This window comes from Hippocampus comes, unplaced genomic scaffold (genome assembly GCF_001891065.2).
Source record: "Hippocampus comes isolate QL1 unplaced genomic scaffold, H_comes_QL1_v1.1 scaffold29, whole genome shotgun sequence".
Taxonomy (NCBI): Eukaryota; Metazoa; Chordata; class Actinopteri; order Syngnathiformes; family Syngnathidae; genus Hippocampus; species Hippocampus comes.
In genome coordinates, this window is record NW_017805820.1 from 3,074,501 (window position 1) to 3,094,137 (window position 19,637).

Sequence of the window (19,637 nt, forward strand, 5' to 3'; positions counted from 1 at the left end):
TAGGGAGAATTTAGAGTGTTCCATTATGCCATGCCTGTGTTTGGAATTTGAGAGGAAACTGGAGCACCCGGAGAAAACCCACAGGGTGAACAGGCAAACTCCACACAAGAAGGCCGCAGCCGGAATTGAACCCTCCACCTCTACACTGTGAGGTGGATATCCAAACAGTTGATCACTGTGCCGCCTAATTATGATAAAATAAACAATAATAATATAATAGTCAAAAACATTTCTGGAAGAGTGTCTTTCGTGAGGATAAGTGATTTGGATAATGGATGCAGTACAGGTACCACACAGCCACCGGTGTTACAGGACTTTAAACATCCACTTCGAGTTTGTGGTTAACAAGCGGGTTGAGATGACCGGATGCGACATATATGCTCCAAATTAATGCACAACCTGCGTGTGTATCATGTCTAATGTGTTATGTTGCTAAGAAACCAAGTCGTACTGTTTTGTCTATTTCATAAGCAACATTTCCTGATTCCGACAGCAACAAACTTGTCACTACGGGTAGCGGAACAAGCATTACCTGTTTGCACAGGTAAATGTTTTTTTTTTTACGGTTTTCAAAATAAAGGCAAGAACTAAGCATTTAGTCCTTAAACTACATATCAGTCATGTTTTAATCCATACAGAAAATATACGCCTTAAAATAAATGTTTTGTTCCGCTGTGTTTTAACTTTCTTAATATTTTTAGAATAATAATTGGTTCAACTTTCATTTATTCTGAAATTTTTCTTGCCAGACCCAACTTAGCACATACTTTACAACCCAGCCCTATCATTCATGTAGTCTTCACTCACCTACATTGTCAAACCTGGACTGAGGGTGTGTTTCGGAGGTTTCCTCGGCAGAGGAGAAGGGTGGACGTCAATGGAGTTCACTCTCACTCCAGGTTAGCTCATTCAATTGACAGTCTTTAAACTGGCAATATTTTTTCCTAGCTCATACTTCGGTTACACTCTTTGGAAACATGTAAAACTCCTCTGTTTTTGAAATATGTCTGTAATTATTTCAGGAGTAATCATGACACTTTATTGCAGAGTTACACAGGACATTGGGCATTTCGTCTGTTGTGAGGGGTGTGGCGCACTACAAGATTATGTTCATACTGTAATAAGGTCATTCTTGAAGTTTATTGCGAATGGCATGCGGAAGCTTTTCACTTTTCAGTGAACAGCGTGTTAATTTTAGCATTAAATAGTGCCGGTTAACACTTTCAGGGACAGAGGTGACTACAGTGGAGAGCTTATCATGTTATCAGGTTACAGGGTGCACGAAAGGGTTAAAAGAACAGCTCTCAATTACGGAAGTATGAGAAATTCCATAAAAGTGGTGCACTTTTAATTGCTTGATGCAAATTCCATATGTGGACAAGTGAAAATGTTGATTCCAGAGCCTGTCTGAATTGGTGCTGATGTGATATGACCTATTGTGTGTACCGTAGCTCCTCGTGGAGTTGCAAGTGTGGAGGAACCAGCGGCCATCCCCACTGGTCGTTTGGGGTCAGTCATTGAGGAAATAGAGCCTGTAGAAATAGAGCAGCATGATGATGACAAAAGTCAACCTGCAGGAACTACTGTTTGCCCGGTAAGTATTCATACAGAATCAGTTGGTTGATTGTAACAAACAGTGACAAGTATGTGATTTTTTTTGTTTGTTGGTTGGTTTTCAGGCCCCATACTCATATGACAGTTCTTCATCATCCTCTGACAGTGAGGATAAATGCAAGATGGAAAAGAAGAAGAAGAAACTGAAGAAGAAGAGGAAAAAGAAAGTATGTGGCTTGAGATCATTCTTATCTCTATCGTGGAGATTAAGTTTCGAAAAGATTACGCCGAAACTACTCAACTGATTTCGAAAAAATCTTGTGGACGAGTGGTACAACGAAGAACACATTCACTTTTCAGTGACCTTTTTTTCTTTTTTGTCAATAAGTAATTAGCTGCATCTCAAAAAAAAAGTGTATTGCAATGGAGGTGAAGTGAATTTGAAATTTTTCCGCAAACAGTTAATGAAGATGTAATTTTTTTTTCTACATCCCACATAAGTAAGCTTTTTAAGAAGAATTATCAAATATAATCATACCATTGCTTTTAAAATGACAGTGTATTTTATGGGGCAGTAACCCAAGCCTTTTATAGCCTCCTCAGGGTGCGCCTTACCTTGGACCAAGTAAATACTGTACGCTCCTGGCTGCACTCGACCAAACTGGTCTGGCTTGTGATTAATGTGTTTGTAAAAAGCAGAGCAATTGCACTTTGTGATGAGTACAATAGGCTGTCTACATAGCTGCAATGGGTGGGCATGTACAGTACCTGTTTGTATGTTTGCCAAGTGCATGAGGAGCCCTTCCCTTTTTACACTACGCAGCAATGTCAAAGATCTCATTGACGTGGATGAATTAAAAAATAAATCTGTTAAAAAAAACATCACTCTCTTTTTACAGGATTCCAGTTCCTCTTCCTCCTCCTCTTCCTCCTCCTCTTCCAGCAGCTCTTCAGACAGCGAGAGTGAGGTAAGTTAGATCATCTGCGAGTTCAAATATTGCTTCGGCATGTCTGTCGCCAGATATTGTCATCACAGGTGGTTCAGAACCAAACAGTTCCCCTCCAGCCAAGTCAGCAAACACAACGTCTTTGCAGAAAGACTACATTTCAAAATCCGCAGCCATGTGCACAGCTCTCATCTTATGCACATGAAATCCAAACGATTGCTTATTTGCGATGAGTGAGCGTGCGTGGTTTGCTGATGTGACAGATTAACTACTCTAAATATGCATTCAGCTCACCATCCACAACTATGCTTCTGGTGAGTGGAAACTTTTCGGACACCTTTATTCAGAACCCCCCCCAAAAAAAAAAAAGATCTCTGAAAGCAGTTTGCTCTTCGAAAAGAAGTGAAGATAGTTTCCCACCAGAGGCATTTGTATGTGTGTGGGAGGGCTGGGGGGCTGCAAAGCAAAATCTTTGCATTCCAGCAAGGTAGTACAACCTCAAGGTTTGGATTGCGTAGACTGTGAAGCATTAAAGTATGAGAAAGTCGGCAGGGGCACTAAGGTCGTGCATCTGTGTGCAGGAGGTATCTGACTGAAGGCAGGGCACACACACCCATTTGGAATGTATAAAACAGACATGTTGTAACAATGAACTGGTTTCCAATACTTTTTTTTTTTTTTTTTGGGAGCAGCCCAGAATGAACAAAACAAGTGCTCATTCACATACTGACATACTTCGGTTGATTGTGTATGCACCTGAATTAAGTACATGCATGATATTTTTGAATACATGCAAAAAAAAAAAAAGTGAGTAATTTAACCTGCATTATCCGGTTGGTCACATCTGACTGTGATGTTATCAGGGCAGGTGGACAATAATGACCTGTTCAACCAGTTGTTAACCCTTTAAAAAGATTTTGAGTTGTGATTTGAAATGTATGAACAAGTCTATGTTTCTGAGTTGAGGTAGTCATGAGTTCCAGACATGGGGTGAGCAGAGCAGCTGAATGCTCTGCTCGCCATAGTGGTGAGATGGACCGAGGGGAAAGAGAAGTGAATGAAAGAAGAGGATCTGGAAGGATGGGGGTAGATGGAGAAGATCAGATTGGTAAGGGGGGCAGGCGTGAGGTTGTGGCCCTTAAACGCAAATAGGGGGATTTTGAAATGGATGCGGAATTGAACCGAGAGCCAGTTGACAAAGGTAATAGGTTATAATGATACACACACACACACACACACGGAGAGAGAGAGAGCTATATCGATATATGGTATATATGTGTTAAACTATATAGATACATGGGTAGATATGTAATTATATTGCATTATCTTGAAGGATGACAAGAAAAAGAAAAAGGAGAAGAAGAAGAAGAAAGTGGTGAATGAGTACATGTGGGACCGGTTGATCGTAGCACCAACTGGTAGGTGGAATATTGTAATATATGTATTTCCCCAGGTTTGTGCTTTGTCTTAGAGTTTGACTTAGTTGCGTTTGGTACTTTGTCGATTTCTCAGACCAGAATTGAATGTCTCAAAACTGCTTGTGCAATTTTCACATCACGGTGTCAATTGCCCCTCATCAAAAATGCAATTTTTCATTTCTTGAATCAAGTTGCAAATGCTTTGCCGCATCTGTGCAAATTCGTACAGTTCTCTGCTGTTTTCAACATTATCAATTGCTAAAGGCACGTTGCTCAAAATTGAGTGTAAATGTTGAATTATCACCCCACCACATTTTGGCATTCATTCTTTACATGCAAAATGGCTGAACAAGTTGTTCTTCTGGGACCAATTTTGGTAGACCGTTTGCCCGCCGTAAAACCTGGCATAACTTCTTTTTCATGCCAGCATAAGTCTAGTGTAGGCTGTATTGTGCCCATTTGGGCGTTTTGGCACAACACGTTGCCTCACCCCTGAGTCACCTGACAATTTGGTAACAAAAAATATTCTGCGCTCAGTGTAAAAAGGGGCGCGTTGCCATTTTTGTGCCAGGGCTATGGACTAATTTAGCGTGTTTGTGAATTTGGTAGACGCCGTACACCCCCCCAGTGCATCTGCAAATTTGGTCACAAAGCAAATTCAATGAACATCAAATGATAATCATCAGCAGTGATGTGTTTTCCACTAAAATTAATTGTCCATGTTCATCTGTGTTTATTTAGACGAACAAATGGGAGTTCCCGGGTACACGGAGTTAAAACAGGTAAGAGAGAGAGGCAAATAAGCTTTTATTTGAAACTTGCCCATTTTGGTATGGAATTGTTACATTTCATAACGAGTCATCTGGATCTACTTTAAAAAGAATCACAAATACTTGGATGCAACATCATATAAGATTGTCCCAATTCTGCTATCTTGTTTCAGGTTTCCAGCTTATCCTATGATGACAATGACAAAAAGGACAAGGAGGATAAGAAGACAAAGAGCAAGGTACATCTTAGCACACTGAATGATTGGAGCAATGCTATTGATAGTAGCGAATGTATGGATGCATTTAGCTTAGTAAAACATTCAATGTTGTGTCTCATGCAAAGCTCTTGCATATACGCTTGCATCGTGTGGCATTCCTCCTAAACACCTTGAATGGCTTCAGGCACACCTCTTTGGGCAGAAACAGTTTTTCACACTTGGAAATACAAATTCTGAATCTGTTCGCCTCGAGTGTGCCTCAAGGATCCCTATTTGGCCCTGTGCTTTTTCTTACTTTTATCATTGATCTCGATCCAATGCTGCAATTTCTTCATGTTAAGATCTTGGCAGACAACGGCAAACCTTCTGACTACTTTTAGTTGTTCTTCAGGGACTTAATCTAGTCTGATTGGGATGCAGTAACAAGAAGTTGGAAATAGCAGCCGAAAAATGTTTGGTTGCGCGTTAAGTGTATGCCAAGCATAAAGGGATTTTCAAGTCGGCGTCACTAGAGTTACTTGTGATAATGTGGAGATCGATTTCTAAAAATGTCAAGTTTTCATCACCTTTTTTTGACAGTAGCAAAGGGAGGCTTTCAAAAAGTTAGTATTATATTAACGTGTCTTTAGTGAAGTTATAAAAAAAATTTTGTCGGACCCGGGTTGGAATAAACAACTGCGGTAAGGGTATATGAGGTATATGTGATTCTTGTTTGATGTTGCAGGTTGTCTGGAATGTTTATAAAATTCATTAATTCAACAACGTGCGCACAACGTAGATCAATGTAAAGATGTTGTATCAACATTTAATACAAAAAATGACCTCGTATGAAGACAAATGTATTTCATTGATACGACGTTCCCACCGTCATTTCCCAGGATTCCACTTCATCTGACAGTGACGAGAAGAAGAAGAAGAAGAAGAAAAAGGACAAAAAGGAGAAGAAGAAGAAAGACAAGAAGAAGAAAAAGAAGAAAGACAAGAAGGTAGAGATATGTCAATTGAAGTATTATTTGGGCTAAAAAAAACCCATTCATAAATGAAGTCAAGAAATAAATAGTGTGTTGACATCAATCAATATTTATTTTCTGCTTTTACTTCACAGCATTCCTCATCCTCTTCATCTGACAGTTCTTCCTCTGATAGTGAGGATGAAAAGAAAAAGAAGAAGAAAAAGAAGAAGAAGAAGAAAAAGAAGAAGGTGGTGTGATTATGATATGCACGATTGATTTCTGTCTATTTTATAAATCATGAAAAAAAAATCCGGGCGAACCGATAATTGTTAAGGTTTGTCTTTTACAGGATTCCAGTTCCTCCTCCTCCTCCTCCTCTTCCTCGTCTTCTTCTTCCTCTTCATCTTCCTCTTCCTCTTCCTCATCCTCTGACAGCGATGATGACAAGAAAAAGAAGAAAAAGGATAAAAAGAAAGACACGAAAAAGGTACCTTACTTTTGGAGTTTTCCTTATGTGTGTAAAAAATGTTTTTTGTTTTTTTTTACGTGCTCTGGCCATGCCTTGGGACACAGCACTAATTAGTATTTAGCTGTGAGAGGGGTGAAATACAATACCACATGTAACAATGATATATTGTAAGCATATACAGTACTGAATGCATATATTTTATACACAAATACATAAAGACTATTGATGTAGATTTTTTTTCTGATTCTGAGAAGTTCTATGCACCTGAAATCATGTTTGCTGCAGGAATGCTGAGTCAGGTACTTTTTTCAGTAATAATATCTTAACTTCAATTTATATAGCGGAAGCTCTTTTGTTTTCCGAGTTATAAAACATTACATTTCCGAAATATTCGAAAAGGGTGTTTTGCACGATTATATTGTAACTTTGGCAGGACTGGCCGAGTCAAGGAACACATTAACTCCGCATATGCACACATTTGTATTCATTTTTAATTACAAACACATTGTAATTAAAATAGCATTTTACACAACAGTGAAGTAGAAATGTCACAATGCAGACAAAGTCCAAGAAAGAATTGCCGAAATATATTGATTGTTATTCACAGAAGGATGCAAAAGAATCACTGTCACCATCAGGTGAGTGTGTCCACTTTTTTTTTTTATACTAACAATCATTGCAACTAAACCTTTTTTTCCTTGATGCTCATATTGTGATTCTCTGCAGGAGTTGATATTACTCAGAAAAATGCTATTGGAAAGAAATATATTGATTGTTATTCACAGAAGGGCGCGAAAGAATCACTTTCACCAGCAGGTCAGTGTGTCCAGTTTTTTTGATACAATCATTGCAACCAAACGTTTTTGTTTCTTGATGCTCATATTGTGATTCTTCGCAGGAGTTGATATTACTCAGAAAAATGCTATTGGAGACGCAGCCAAAGATAATTATGATGACAAGGTGACACATTCACATGAACATTACCTACAATATGCCATTCGCCTAAACATTAGATAAACATGGCTTTTTTTTTTTGGTGCGTGTGTGTTTTATAGCATAAAGCAGCCGAAGATCCATTTGCAACCTACCAGTACATACCAGGTGGTAAGTGTGAATTTCAGCACGTCATGTTGCAGTTCAGGTTTTTGGACCGATAAGCGATATCATGTCAACTCTTGAAAGCAGAGCCATTGCCGGGCTGCACCGAGGAGGGCCACCTGAGTGACGATGAGCGAGAGGGAGGGGACGAGAACCAGATGAAGAAGAAAAAGAAGCTGAAGAAGAAGAAGGAAAAGGTGATCATGGTGTGCGCATGTGAATGAATCAAGCATCAAATGAGCTTCGGACTGATGGCTTTTTTTTCCCTCAATAGGATTCTGGTTCATCTTCGGATAGTGACGATGAAAAAGACAAGAAGAAGAAAAAGAAAAAGAAGAAGAAGAAGAAGAAGAAGGTACATTCTAAAAGCAGTTGGGTTATAAATTACCCAGATTTGTGTTTCGGGCTTATTTATTGAACCCAAAGAGTTGGGTCGATTGAGTTGATTTGTACAACGCAAGTCTTTGGGCCGTTTTGTGGGCTATTCATTTGACCCAACTTTTTGGGTTGAATGAATAATCCACAAATTTACATCGGCCCCTTTTTAACTCCATTTGGGTTATTTTTGAGTGTATAACTACAGAAAGAAAATCCAGTACACTGTATAGATTTTAATCACAACATTTAACAGGACTCAACTGTCACATATCAGGTGCACCTAACAATTATTATTCTTTTTTTTAACGCAGATCTTGTTGATTGAGCTCTTGTTTTAGATCTCATGAGATTATGCAGGCATGCTACATTTAAGTCATGCGTGCTTATGTGAGATGAGTAAAATGATGTCACATAATAGACGCCTATTGTTGCTAATTGCTGTCAATGACTTATTTGTTTGATTTCATGTTTAGGATTCTTCCAGCTCCTCCTCTTCTTCATCTTCTGAGAGCTCTTCCTCAGAGAGTGATGATGAGAAGAAGAAGAAGAAGAAGAAAAAGAAGAAGAAGAAGAAAAAGAAGGCATTTTATCCTTCTAATATCTATTTCATTTTATTCACTGTGGGTTGGTTTATGACACTGATTTATACTTAACTGTATTAACAGGATTCCAGTTCTTCTTCTTCGTCCTCGTCATCCTCCTCCTCTGACAGTGATGATGACAAGAAGAAGAAGAAAAAGAAGAAGAAGAAGAAGAAAAAGAAAAAGAAGGTCTGCTTTTGTCCCTCTTGTATTATCCACGACAGTATTTGTGTGTGTGCTGGGAATTCTGTAATCACTGTTTTCTGACATCCTCTTGATTGCTCCGTGGCTTGCGTTTGATTGTTTTGGTAATGTTGTAGCAATGTCTTTTGGTTTATTATTTTTATTATTATTATTATTATTATTATTTCTTGTTATAAAGTCTGTTTCTAAAAATCATCCTCACAGGACTCCAGTTCTTCTTCTTCCTCTTCCTCATCTGACAGTGAGGATGAAAAGAAAAAGAAGAAGAAGAAGTTGAAGAAGAAAAAGAAGAAAAAGGTTTGCTTTTTTTTTTTTTTTTTACCTGTATGATCTAGTACAGTGTTTTTGTAGTCACATTTTGTAATTCTCCCCATCTCTGAACAGGACTCCAGTTCTTCCTCCTCCTCCTCCTCCTCCTCTTCATCTGACAGTGACGATGGCAAGAAGAAAAAGAAGAAAAAGAAGAAGAAGAAGAAGGTAAATAGAGTAAAACTGGAGTATTCTATTAATGGAGTCCCCTGGGATACATAAACATGTGTTCGTAAAACTGTAACTATTCACAGCAGGTTTTAATCATCCTATGGATGTGTGTTGTATTTATTTTTTCATTAGAAGGCCAGCTCCTCTGATGAGAGCTCTTCTTCTTCCTCCTCCTCCTCCTCTTCCTCCTCTTCCTCCTCCTCGGATAGTGAGAGTGGCAAGGTGAGAAAGTGCGCTATTCACGATCGTATTGACACTTTTTCCAGACCTTCAATCACACTTCATTTCTTTAGAAAAAGAAGAAAAAGGATAAAAAGAAGAAGAAAAAGGGGAAGAAAAAGAAGGTGAGCCAACATGAAAGCGTAACTAAAATAAAGTTGAATTAATGGAGCGATAAATGCGATAAGTCTTCTTCTAAAAGATACATAGCAGTCTACAGTTATTAAATTAAGTACAGCTGTACAGTCAAAGCTGGATCAAAGGGGTTGCAAATTTGCTGTTTCAAATTGAATGAAACTGAATTTAAAAGTCTTCCATTTTTGATGCAGCTCCACTAATCATACGTTGCATGCACCAAATTCTGTGGATGGTAAACAGAAAAGACTTTTTTTTTTTTTTTTAAACTACCTATGTTGCAGCTCCCAAACAAGGAGAGCTGGAGTGTGTTTTTTTTTTTTTTTTTTTTTAAACATACACTTTATTAATGCTTTTAACACTCTGAACAAATACAGACACGTCTGTGTCGAACTATGTGCCTTCTCTTCTGCCGTTCGGCTCGAGAGGCGTTCAAAGACCGCCTCTGAAAAAACGTAAATTAACGATTACATCAATGACACTAAGAACATTGGAAATAATGCACCAGAACAGAAAATCAAGCGAGGACATCACAAAATAAATTCTATGGGGGAGGTTGTGAACACACAATAAAGGAATAAATAACATAAACAATTCTGAGACAGTCCAGTCTCCTACATGTAGATTGAGTTACCTTGTGTATGAAACGTGGAATGTGGCTGCCTGAAAGTAGTCGAAAATATCTCCACTTTCTGTTCATTACTCTCCTCCTTTTAGTCAGTTAAAGTTATTTTTCCTGGTAACGAGTTACTACTCTAAAATAATTCAATTACTAGCAAATAATGAGCAACTATAACTCATTACTTTTATAAAGCATCGCTGCCAACACTGCATCAAACTGATATTTATTCTGTGGAAATTGAAAAACACTGCGGGGTGCTCACCAAATTGTTGCATTTGCATCCAAGCATTCAGATTGTTCTGGTAGTGATAAGAAGAAAAAGAAGAAAGACAAGAAGAAGAAAAAGGTCAGTTCAATGATACGTGCCGTGGCTGACTGTCCGGGATGTCGTCTGCCAAAATGGATGGATGAGTGATTCTGTGGGTGCTTCTGCTTTAATTTACAAACTGTGGCATTCTTCTATATGCTCAGCATTCAAGCTCCAGTTCATCAAGTTCCAGTTCCTCAAGTTCCAGTGACAGTGACAAGGAAAACAAAAAGGTCAAGAAAGAAAAGAAGAAAAAGGAGAATGTAAGTACATATACAAGACTGTAAGCCCCCCATGTTTATAGAAAATATCTTTGATATTTATGGACAGTGCTCCATGAGCTAAAGTCTGGCCATAAAATCTTTTTGGCTCTTCAATGCCACCATAATGATTATGAAATAAATCGTCAGCAGTCGCGTTCTCAACTAATACAAGGGAACCAGTTCCATCAGCAGCCATACATGCCCACATGCCCATGCAATGGCTGAACAGGCAATTGTCCCATTACATTTGGCCACTTGAAAAGTGGAAGTCATGTTGTACAACGTGTTGTTATTCCAACACCGTTCACCTGATTTGGGTGTAAATGGTACCTTGGAAGAAGGACCACATTGGTAGGTGGGACTCATGCATTTCATGAGTTTTCACAGGAAGTCGAAGCGAGTCTGAGCTCTCGTTCCTGTAAGATGTGCATCCACAGGAACTTGGTGCGGCTTACCGTCTCCACATCAACCGCCAATGGCCTCCTAACGTTGGCGCCAATCTGGTTTAGTTTTTAAACCTGCACCAGTTGGCCCAGCTTCTTCCTGTAGTTGGCATCTTCTTGTAGTCTGCAAACTTAATGATGTGGTTGGTGCTGTTGTGATTAGCACTGTAAAGAGCACAAATGATTTAGCGCTACTTTCCTACTCATCATTTCTTCCTCCTTTTCATTACAGAAAATTCCTGGTGTTGAGCAAAGTGGTGATCCACAAATGCAAGTGTCTGACCCGGGTACGAGTGGATACTCGGCCTTTAGCAGAAGCTCCAAGCCCGGTGGTGCTCCCGTTATCACATTTCCATTGCTTCCCTCCAAACCTGTTGTAAACCTGGATCCTCCGAACCTTCCACTCACCTCACTCTCCAATCCAGCAGTGACCCCAACTGCTGGCGGAGATCGGGCACCCGTTCGCAGACCCTTAAGCCCCATGGAGTCATTGATGGGGAGTACCGGTACATTTCGGTACAGGGATGCAGGGGCCCGTTCCACCCCACACCTCAGCTCTACTGGTCTATACAGAAGCACTCGGTCTTACAAGTGATGAGATGTCCAAACTATTCACAGATGACAATATATGAGGGGTAATTGAAAAGTGCTTCAACGATATATCACTCTGTGAGAGTCTGATAAGACGTCTAATACTGAATCAAAGGAAACGTCTGTTTGCTGAGGAATCATTGTGCTGACAAAAAAGATGATTTGATGGGGTGGATATATATATATATATATATATATATATATATATATATATATCAAATCAAATTATTCAATGTTTGCTTCAGGGAATAAAACAAAAAAATTGTTATTTTGTGTACTCTGTCCGTGAGTATCATTCACTCACACACACACACACACACACACACACACACACACACACACACACGCATCTTGATAGAGCTCCCCATTAGCCCTGAAAGAGAAAAATTCCTGGTGCCGTGCCTGGTCTAAAGTAGGGGGACTTGGCAAACGATTCACCATTAATATTTTCCGCATTATCTCTTTGTTGTTAATCTTGGGCAAAGTGTGTATTTGAAACGATGCTGAAGATGTTAACACCTACCTAATGTCCTCAAAGACTTTTTCGATACATAGATAATAATGGTGCGGTGACCTTTGTTTCTACACTTTTTGAAGGGTCGATAAGTAATAAAGAGCTCTATATGCGATCAGGGTGAGCTGACCTCCTGACAGATGACATGGTTGAAAAAGGTTTTTTAACAGATAACTAAGGTTTACTGTTCACATTTTCTTAAAATGAAAAGGCAGACACCAGCATGCAGTGTATGTAGGGCCTTGTTTTCGTGGACTGGTTCCATGTACTCGGTTTAAAAACAAGCACAACTTCATTTTTGTGCACGCGCAAGTCTAGTCTAGCGTCTTTGGGCTGTGTTGCACCCATTTGGGCGTTTCGGTGCACAGAGTTGCTGCAGCCTTGAGTCATCCGACAATGTCATAACAGAAAGTAGTTTCCGCTCGGCACAAATATGCACTTTTCGTCATTTCCGTGCCGGGGCAAGGGACTAATTCAGCGTGTTTGTGAATTTGATAGACGCGCTATGCCTCTCTGGGCTTTTCTGCCTTTTTGTTTCCACAATGTCAAGGATGGCGTACTCGGGTTTGCACTTTGACCGCCCTGATACAAATGCAGCACACCGCGCAGATTGGCTGGCAAAAGTCTACTTCCATCCTACAAAAGCAGATAACACCTGTTCTCCCAGTTCTACCAGCGCAAAGTCTAGCAAAATACCAAAAGAAAGAAAATTAAACATGAAATAAGTCGAACCGGTACCTCAAACATGTACTGGTGACCATGGTAAGTCTCCATGTTTGATTTTAAGTACAGGGCTGTAATTGAATGACCCGAAGACAATCAAACATTTCGTTTTTAAATCAGATTTTTTTCCCCCCCAATTTATGAGGTTAAAGAAAATGCAGTTTAGTTAATTGTAAAAATAGAAATAATAGTGCCGATATGTATTCAATAAACTTAATATTTTTAAATGAATAACATTTTGATTTTAAATACTTTACCAAAACCGTTTTTTTTTCCAAAAGTTATTATCAAACAATTATAAATGACTGAAAAAAAATTATAAAAAAAGAATACATCCATTTGATGAGGCAGTTTCTTTGAAAGAAAAAAAAAACACTTATTTAAAAAATATTTCAGGACCACATGTGACAAAAGTCACAGAGAACAATATGTGTTGACTAAAAATGCTGCTTTAAAGTATGACATTGTTTCCATACCACATAGATTATTAAATGAGGAAAACAATAGGGAACGTAGGAATGAAATTCTATTCAAATGAGGACAGTAGATTGAAACTCCTCCCACATGTTTGCTCTGCTTGAGGGTTTTGGTTCCTGGTTGGGTCACGTGATTTGAAGTGCGGTTGTTTTGACTTTTCTCTCCAGTTCACTGCTCGTTAGCCGTCACCGTTGTCATTGTTTGGACGAGCACGGCGGCACGATGAGTTTCAATCTTAGCGATGGTAAGATTTCAGTTCAATAAGCTCTTACATCTTTCTGTTAGCAAATACAGCATTGCGACTGTCGCTTGCATGCTGAACAGAAACTTTGAGAGAAGTTAATTTTGTGACGCAGGCTTGATCTTTGCTACATTTGTTTGTTTGTTTTTTACAGCAATGGGCGGCGGTGAGGAAAAGATGACAAAGACGGAGGCAAAAACAGACGAGATCAGCTGGCCTTGGAGAAAGAGAGAAAAGGTACTTCATTCAAGTAAAAATAAAACGATATCTATCCATGTAACTATACAGGCGACGGGACGATTAATAGGTCAGTATTTAGATTTATTTCGATTTTAATATGTATTTGTTTTCTTACTGACTTTTACAACGTGGTGTCTCAACAAGTAGATAAAGATTAGTTTGACACTGACTCACCCATGCTGTACTTATACACTCCTGACAACTTAAATTGAAGAATATTAACAGATAATGTAAGCCTTAAAGTGAGGTGAACATTTATTAAATGCTTTCATCGTTTCAGAGTAGCGACAAGGCCAAATCCGGTGGCAAGTCCAACTCATCAGACAAAAAGACGAAAAGCAAGGATGGAAAGAGTAGTGGAGACAAGGATGGAAAGAAAAAGGACCATAAAGCTGGAAAGAAAAAGGATGGGAACAGGTCAAACACTTCCAGCTCATCCTCTTCCTCCAGCAGCAGCAGCAGCAGCAGCAGCAGCGATGAGGTGAGGGTTTTGTTTTGTTTTGTTTTGTTTTTGCAAAAACATGTTCATTTCTTTTTCAAGATAGAACAGAATACTTCTCAACGCTCGTACCACACCTGTCACGCCTTGTTATGTCTTACTGCTATGCAGCCGCAACAAGTCTCACCTGCTGTGCCACTTTGAACCCCGCATACACACCACGCCCTCATCTTGCTATCTATGTTCCGTGACTATTTGCAGTCATATTCTGCAGCCTTTCTCCCAGTCAATCGGTGCAGTTCTCCGTGAGTCACATTTGCGTGGGCATGACACAAATGGGTGTGAGGGAAAACAAACAGGTCAGATAGCCAAGTCACATTGTCTAATGTTGCCTTGCTTCCTCTCCGAGTCTGGCAAAAACACGATCAGACCACACGTCACTGCTCCAAATGGGAGTGTGAGGAGGTTGTCATTTTGGTGCTCGTTAGGGGCCACTGCTGCTGTATTCATTGATAAAATGTATGAGCTGTGGCACTTAGGATGTGCTTGAATGAATCATCTTCTTTTTCTGCAGTAAGCATTGTTCTTTTTGTCATTCCAGGGCTGATGCTTCCCGGTGGGAAAATCTGGTGTGCGAGCAATTTGCGTGCTTTGACCACAAGGTGGCATTGTTTGCATGTTTTTTTTTGGGGCGGGGAATCGGAAGTCTGTCATTCATGGAAATTGTTGCCAATCAGACATTTACATGTATGAAATTAAATCATTATTGAAATTTTTTTTCCAGTTATTTAAAATGCTGCTTTTTGGCCAGAGTGGATGTTTTTTTTTCCTCTTTTAAAAATAAATCCGTAGACCTGAGAAATTATGCAAAAGCTTAAAGTAAATATAATACATGACATAAACAAGTATATTCATTCAGATGACATCATATATAACTGATCAGCCGGTCTTTTGAATCTATCATGTGGAGAATGAAAATGAAACAAATTCTCTTAGCTCCTAATTAATATCAAATACAGTATCTACTATTAAAAAAAAAAAAAAAAGTATTTTCTATGTCTGTTTCTCTACTATGTATCCTCATTAAGTAGAAGCTATCCCAACAGATTGTGGTATAATAGGCATGGTACACTCTTGACTGGTCGCGAGCCAATCGCAGGGCACATGCATGCAAACCGCCATTGATACTCGCATTCCCATCTATGGACAATTTAGAACACCGGGCCCCAACATGGGGCCTGTGGGGCAATTACGAAAAAGAAAGGAAGCATCTGTGTCCTTTCGGCTCAATCTTGCTACCAGACTTCCACGTCGCGCCCCAGTAACCACGATTCAAATTATGGTTTGTTTCACTGCGTTTGTGTCCCACTATTGCCAGAGTATGAAGCTATTGACGCAACCCTCTTGTGCCTAGAGGTATCAAATTATTTTATTTGCCTTGTCTTTTAAAATTGCTTTATTTCCTCATATCACCATCAATGACATAAAAACCTTGTTCAGACTTTTCACTTTTCCGAACCTCAGATCTCTCTCCGTGTTGTGCAGTGTGTTTATCGATTTAAAAAATGCTTGTTGTGGGTTGACCGAGACACATCACACATCCTGTGATGTACAAAACGTCAGAACAATTCTTCTGAGGTGGACATGTTTGATCATCAAACACCATCAAACACAAAAGACAGTCTTTGATTGCACCCTGCTACTTTCCATCAGATGGAATGTCCATACATTATTGAGGCTGGTGAGTAAGAATGAGTGAATATGAACAGTTTTTTCCACACAACAGAAATCCTGAAGGCAACTGTGAGATGGAACAAAATGGTATGAATATTTCATTTAAAATCAAAGGTCAGTGAAAATAAAGTTTTTTTTTTTTTTATGGAGTTGGTAACAGTCTACAGGCATTTGTTTAATGTACCCCCATCCAACTTCGGGAATTGGTCAGTTAGACATGGTAAAAGGTGCTATATTTGAATGCCCTCTCAAGATTTGTGGCTGCCCCGTCATACATGCCTAGACCCGGCCTTGGGTGTACCCCACCTATTGCCCGAAGACAGCTGGAATAGTTTCAAGCACGCCCGCAACCTTTGTGAGGATAAACGAATTAGAAAATGTGGCCTATAGGGGGTGCATTTTCTTTTTGGTTTTCAGTTCTTTTCAAATCCAATTCATAACAAAGTAAATTTTACTCTTGTTTCAGATAATTTCCAGCCTTTCTGGGCTACATTAAAAAATGCAAAGAGACAGATTTGGCCCACAGGCCGTGATATTGACACGGATAAATTATATAGTCACGATTTTTCGTTCCTTTACGGTGCAGTTAATATATTATCCAAAGTATGGGTCGCACTATACGTACGTACCACAAGAGGGCGCAAGAACCGTTTCCTCCGATTGGCGTCGACGGTTTCCCAGCAACAGCCTGATTCAAGCCGCTGCCACAGAGGCTCATCAAGTGCACAGAAGCATTCGAACAGTAACAGGAAGTTAAACATTTTACAAAGTAACGTACAGCAGAAAAAGCAACTTGGTTATTTTGATAGAATGTGAGTACAAGCTGAATAGAGGAAGTATATGAAATCGCAAACCTACTCGTTGAAGGTCACGCTTGTCAAACTAGCAAAGCATCCTCCTGAATATGTCCTATTCCCCAAACAGGTAACGTACTTGATTTTTATTTTGGATTACTCTAACCGGAAGCTGACATCCTTTCATTAATTTTACTACCCGGTGCACTCAGCCGCTGCGGATCAAGCGAGGAAGCATGGAGCGCCTCAGAAGGCGTTGGAGACACTCACTAAGGCGGTGAGGAAACGGTCAGTTGGGGACGTGTTTCTCAATCGCGTTCAGACACTTGTGGAGAGGTTCGACTCAGTGCAATCAGAACTTTCTGCCAACTGTAACTATATTGGCGGGTTGGCGTAACAATTTCACTGAATACTTGGACTGATCCGCTTACCAAACGGACGGGCATCGTGGGGTGAGACGCCAACACGGAGTCAGCGCCCGGTGAACCGGACCGGAAATGAATTGGGATTCCTTTTGGACCAGGCCTGTGAACATTTCACTGTGTTTTGGACGAACAGAGTGGGTGGTGCGCGCTGCGTAAAAACCCAAGTTGTCACATGCCATTACAAAGACGAGTTTTCTTCAAGAAAGCTGAGCGGTGCACAGGACTGAACGGCCCGGAACAATGGTGAAGTTTCATAACTCGGACCTGTGGATAGCCTGGTTTGTCATTTTCTGCATGGAGGGTGAGTCTTAATGCAAAATTCGTTACTTTTTGCTGGCAGAGTGGCACTGTACGCAGCGGTACAAACCTATATTATTGTTGTCATGATTTAGGAATAACTATACACGCAACCTGCCTCGTCTGACAAGTGTGGAAGAAGGAAGAACTTTTATTACAATACAACAAAGAATCCAAGTAACTGTTATGTAAGAAGCATGCATGCATGCATGCATAACAGCAGCAACACTGTTAACAATTTGAGAGCACTTTCTATAATAATAATAATAATAATAATGATTTAAATCACTTGGATCAATTAGGTACATTAATTAAAAAAAAAGAATTGCGTGTGGAATTATGGCATCGGATGCGTGCCACACAGCCATTTGACTCCCTCCACACCTCCCATTCTACTTAATACTTATTTTATCTGGCAGTCAAATCTCCACATTTCAAACTAAAGCTGAAGCATGCAAGTGTCTCTGTCTTTGACACTTTGAACTCCGCACGTTTGATCCCATGCGTGCGCTTTATGTGCCTGGAACTTTTTACTGTTGTGACTGGATGTTCCTTGATGCATCATTTGCTATGCAGTTGCTGTGGGGCCTTTATTATACAGTATTGCTTTGATCATGTCCTACAGGCCTGCTGTCTTCCAGTATATAAAGTCAGTTACTCAATGACATGTTTTCAGTACATCGAGCTTTCTTCCAATCAGAGTGTCAGATCTCTTCCGTGTCTTGTGCATCCAGCCCCGCTCTCTGTAGTTACTTTGTATTTTCCTACATACAGACTTACTTTTCACCTTCAGTGTCATGTCTGCTAGTGGGTTCAAAGTGACAATGGAAATACTGTAGTCTCTCTCTCTCTCTCTCTCTCTCTCTCTCTCTCTCTCTCGCTCTCTCTCTCTCTCTCTCTCTCTCTCTCTCTCTTCCCACGCATTGCAACAGATACCCAAAAGTTGGCGAAAATCTAACTAATGTATTTAAACGGAAATAGTTCTGCAGTATCAAACAACACATCTTTAAAAAGTACATTCCGCTCCTTCAAGTGCATCATGGTACCCACTTGATTTTTTTTCTACTTTAACTTGAACTTATAATCATATCTATAGATATACATAAATATATAAATAATCAATCTTAAAATCATAACATGAGAAATGATTGTGATTGGCACAAGAGTCAGACTGTGCAGGAAATTTTCAAGTAACATTTTAACATTCATAACTGTTGTACAAGTGTAAAAAGAAGTAAACCACTGCTATCAGAAGGGAGACAATAAAAACACTCAAAAGTCTGATGCAAATTGCTCAGTTTTTTTTTTTTGGTGCAACTTTAGAAGTGTGTTTTTTTTCCAATTTCAAATCACACAACTTCAGATTCATGTTTATTCATCGATACACGGAGGGCTTTCATTTAACCCGTTTCTATGAAACTAGAGACTATAGTGGTATTAAAAAGACGTAATTTGGAAAATCAGCTTTAACATTTCTTAAAGCACACGCAAACTGATGAAAACTTGCTGCTTATCTGACTATCTGATAACTCCTGCTGAGGCCTTCCTGGAAGGATAGCGGTCAATTAAGCTCCCAAATATAATACTTGCTCATGAAAAAAGGTCAGGTCATCTATTTCTGAGAAAAAAAGCAATTCAAAATGGTGCTTTGAGTACGGACCTGGTTCCAACTCCTTGCCAGCTTTTCCACTAGGCCACATGTACTATATATATATATAATATATATATGCACACACACACACACACACACACACACACACACACACACACACACACACGTCATTTTTTTACTTGGGTTCTTCCACTCTCTTTCTGTCTCTCTCTCGCGCTCTCTCACACAGACGCACACACATAGCAAGCTTGTTAGATTGGTTGGTAGTTTGAGCTATTGTGTAACAAAACGGTTGAGATAAAAAAAATAATAATAATAAAAAAAAAATAAAAAACACTACACTATAGCCGTTTTTCATCCTTGAAGTCCATCCGTGACAGAATGCAAGTAAGTTTCCAAGGCCACTGAGTGAAAATCAGCAGCAACCGATTTGAGGGACACTTCCTCCTCTTCACTCTTGTGTCTCAGCAGGGAGTCACAAGTGTCTCTAT

General features: G+C 39.5%; 1 protein-coding gene and 1 long non-coding RNA gene across 6 annotated transcripts; one reads left to right on the forward strand and one right to left on the reverse strand.

The window, feature by feature from the left end:
- The first annotated feature begins 766 nt into the window (after window positions 1–766).
- LOC109525413 (protein FAM133-like) lies at window positions 767–15,056 on the forward strand. 5 transcript variants are annotated; one of them, XM_019885863.1, is made up of 13 exons: window positions 767–899; window positions 1,452–1,594; window positions 1,680–1,781; window positions 2,454–2,522; window positions 3,835–3,919; window positions 4,661–4,701; window positions 4,863–4,928; window positions 5,786–5,893; window positions 6,013–6,108; window positions 8,279–8,386; window positions 8,471–8,496; window positions 14,302–14,326; window positions 14,886–15,056. In XM_019885863.1, exons 1-13 carry the CDS (start codon window positions 878–880, stop codon window positions 14,889–14,891), a joined length of 897 nt encoding a protein of 298 aa, XP_019741422.1. In that variant the 5' UTR covers window positions 767–877; the 3' UTR covers window positions 14,892–15,056. The 5 variants fall into 5 exon arrangements, with proteins under 5 accessions (XP_019741422.1, XP_019741425.1, XP_019741421.1 ...); XM_019885866.1 differs by lacking the exons at window positions 8,279–8,386; window positions 8,471–8,496 and adding an exon at window positions 6,210–6,244; XM_019885862.1 differs by lacking the exons at window positions 6,013–6,108; window positions 8,279–8,386; window positions 8,471–8,496; window positions 14,302–14,326; window positions 14,886–15,056 and adding exons at window positions 8,879–8,887; window positions 10,518–10,616; window positions 11,292–11,821.
- Window positions 10,637–18,542, reverse strand: LOC109525415 (uncharacterized). Its single transcript, XR_002170146.1, has 3 exons — window positions 18,532–18,542; window positions 15,882–15,886; window positions 10,637–10,722 (listed from the first exon to the last, which is right to left on the reverse strand). It is a non-coding gene; the product is annotated as an uncharacterized LOC109525415 (long non-coding RNA).
- Window positions 18,543–19,637: the final 1,095 nt, after the last annotated feature.

What these genes read in the sequence shown, in the direction of transcription:
- LOC109525413 (XM_019885861.1), top strand. Translation starts at nt 878, where the DNA reads ATGGAGTTCACTCTCACTCCAG. An exon ending in GGAGTTCACTCTCACTCCAG is followed by an intron (nt 900 to 1,451) that starts GTTAGCTCATTC and finishes TGTGTACCGTAG; the next exon opens with CTCCTCGTGGAGTTGCAAGT. An exon ending in GGTACACGGAGTTAAAACAG is followed by an intron (nt 4,702 to 4,862) that starts GTAAGAGAGAGA and finishes ATCTTGTTTCAG; the next exon opens with GTTTCCAGCTTATCCTATGA.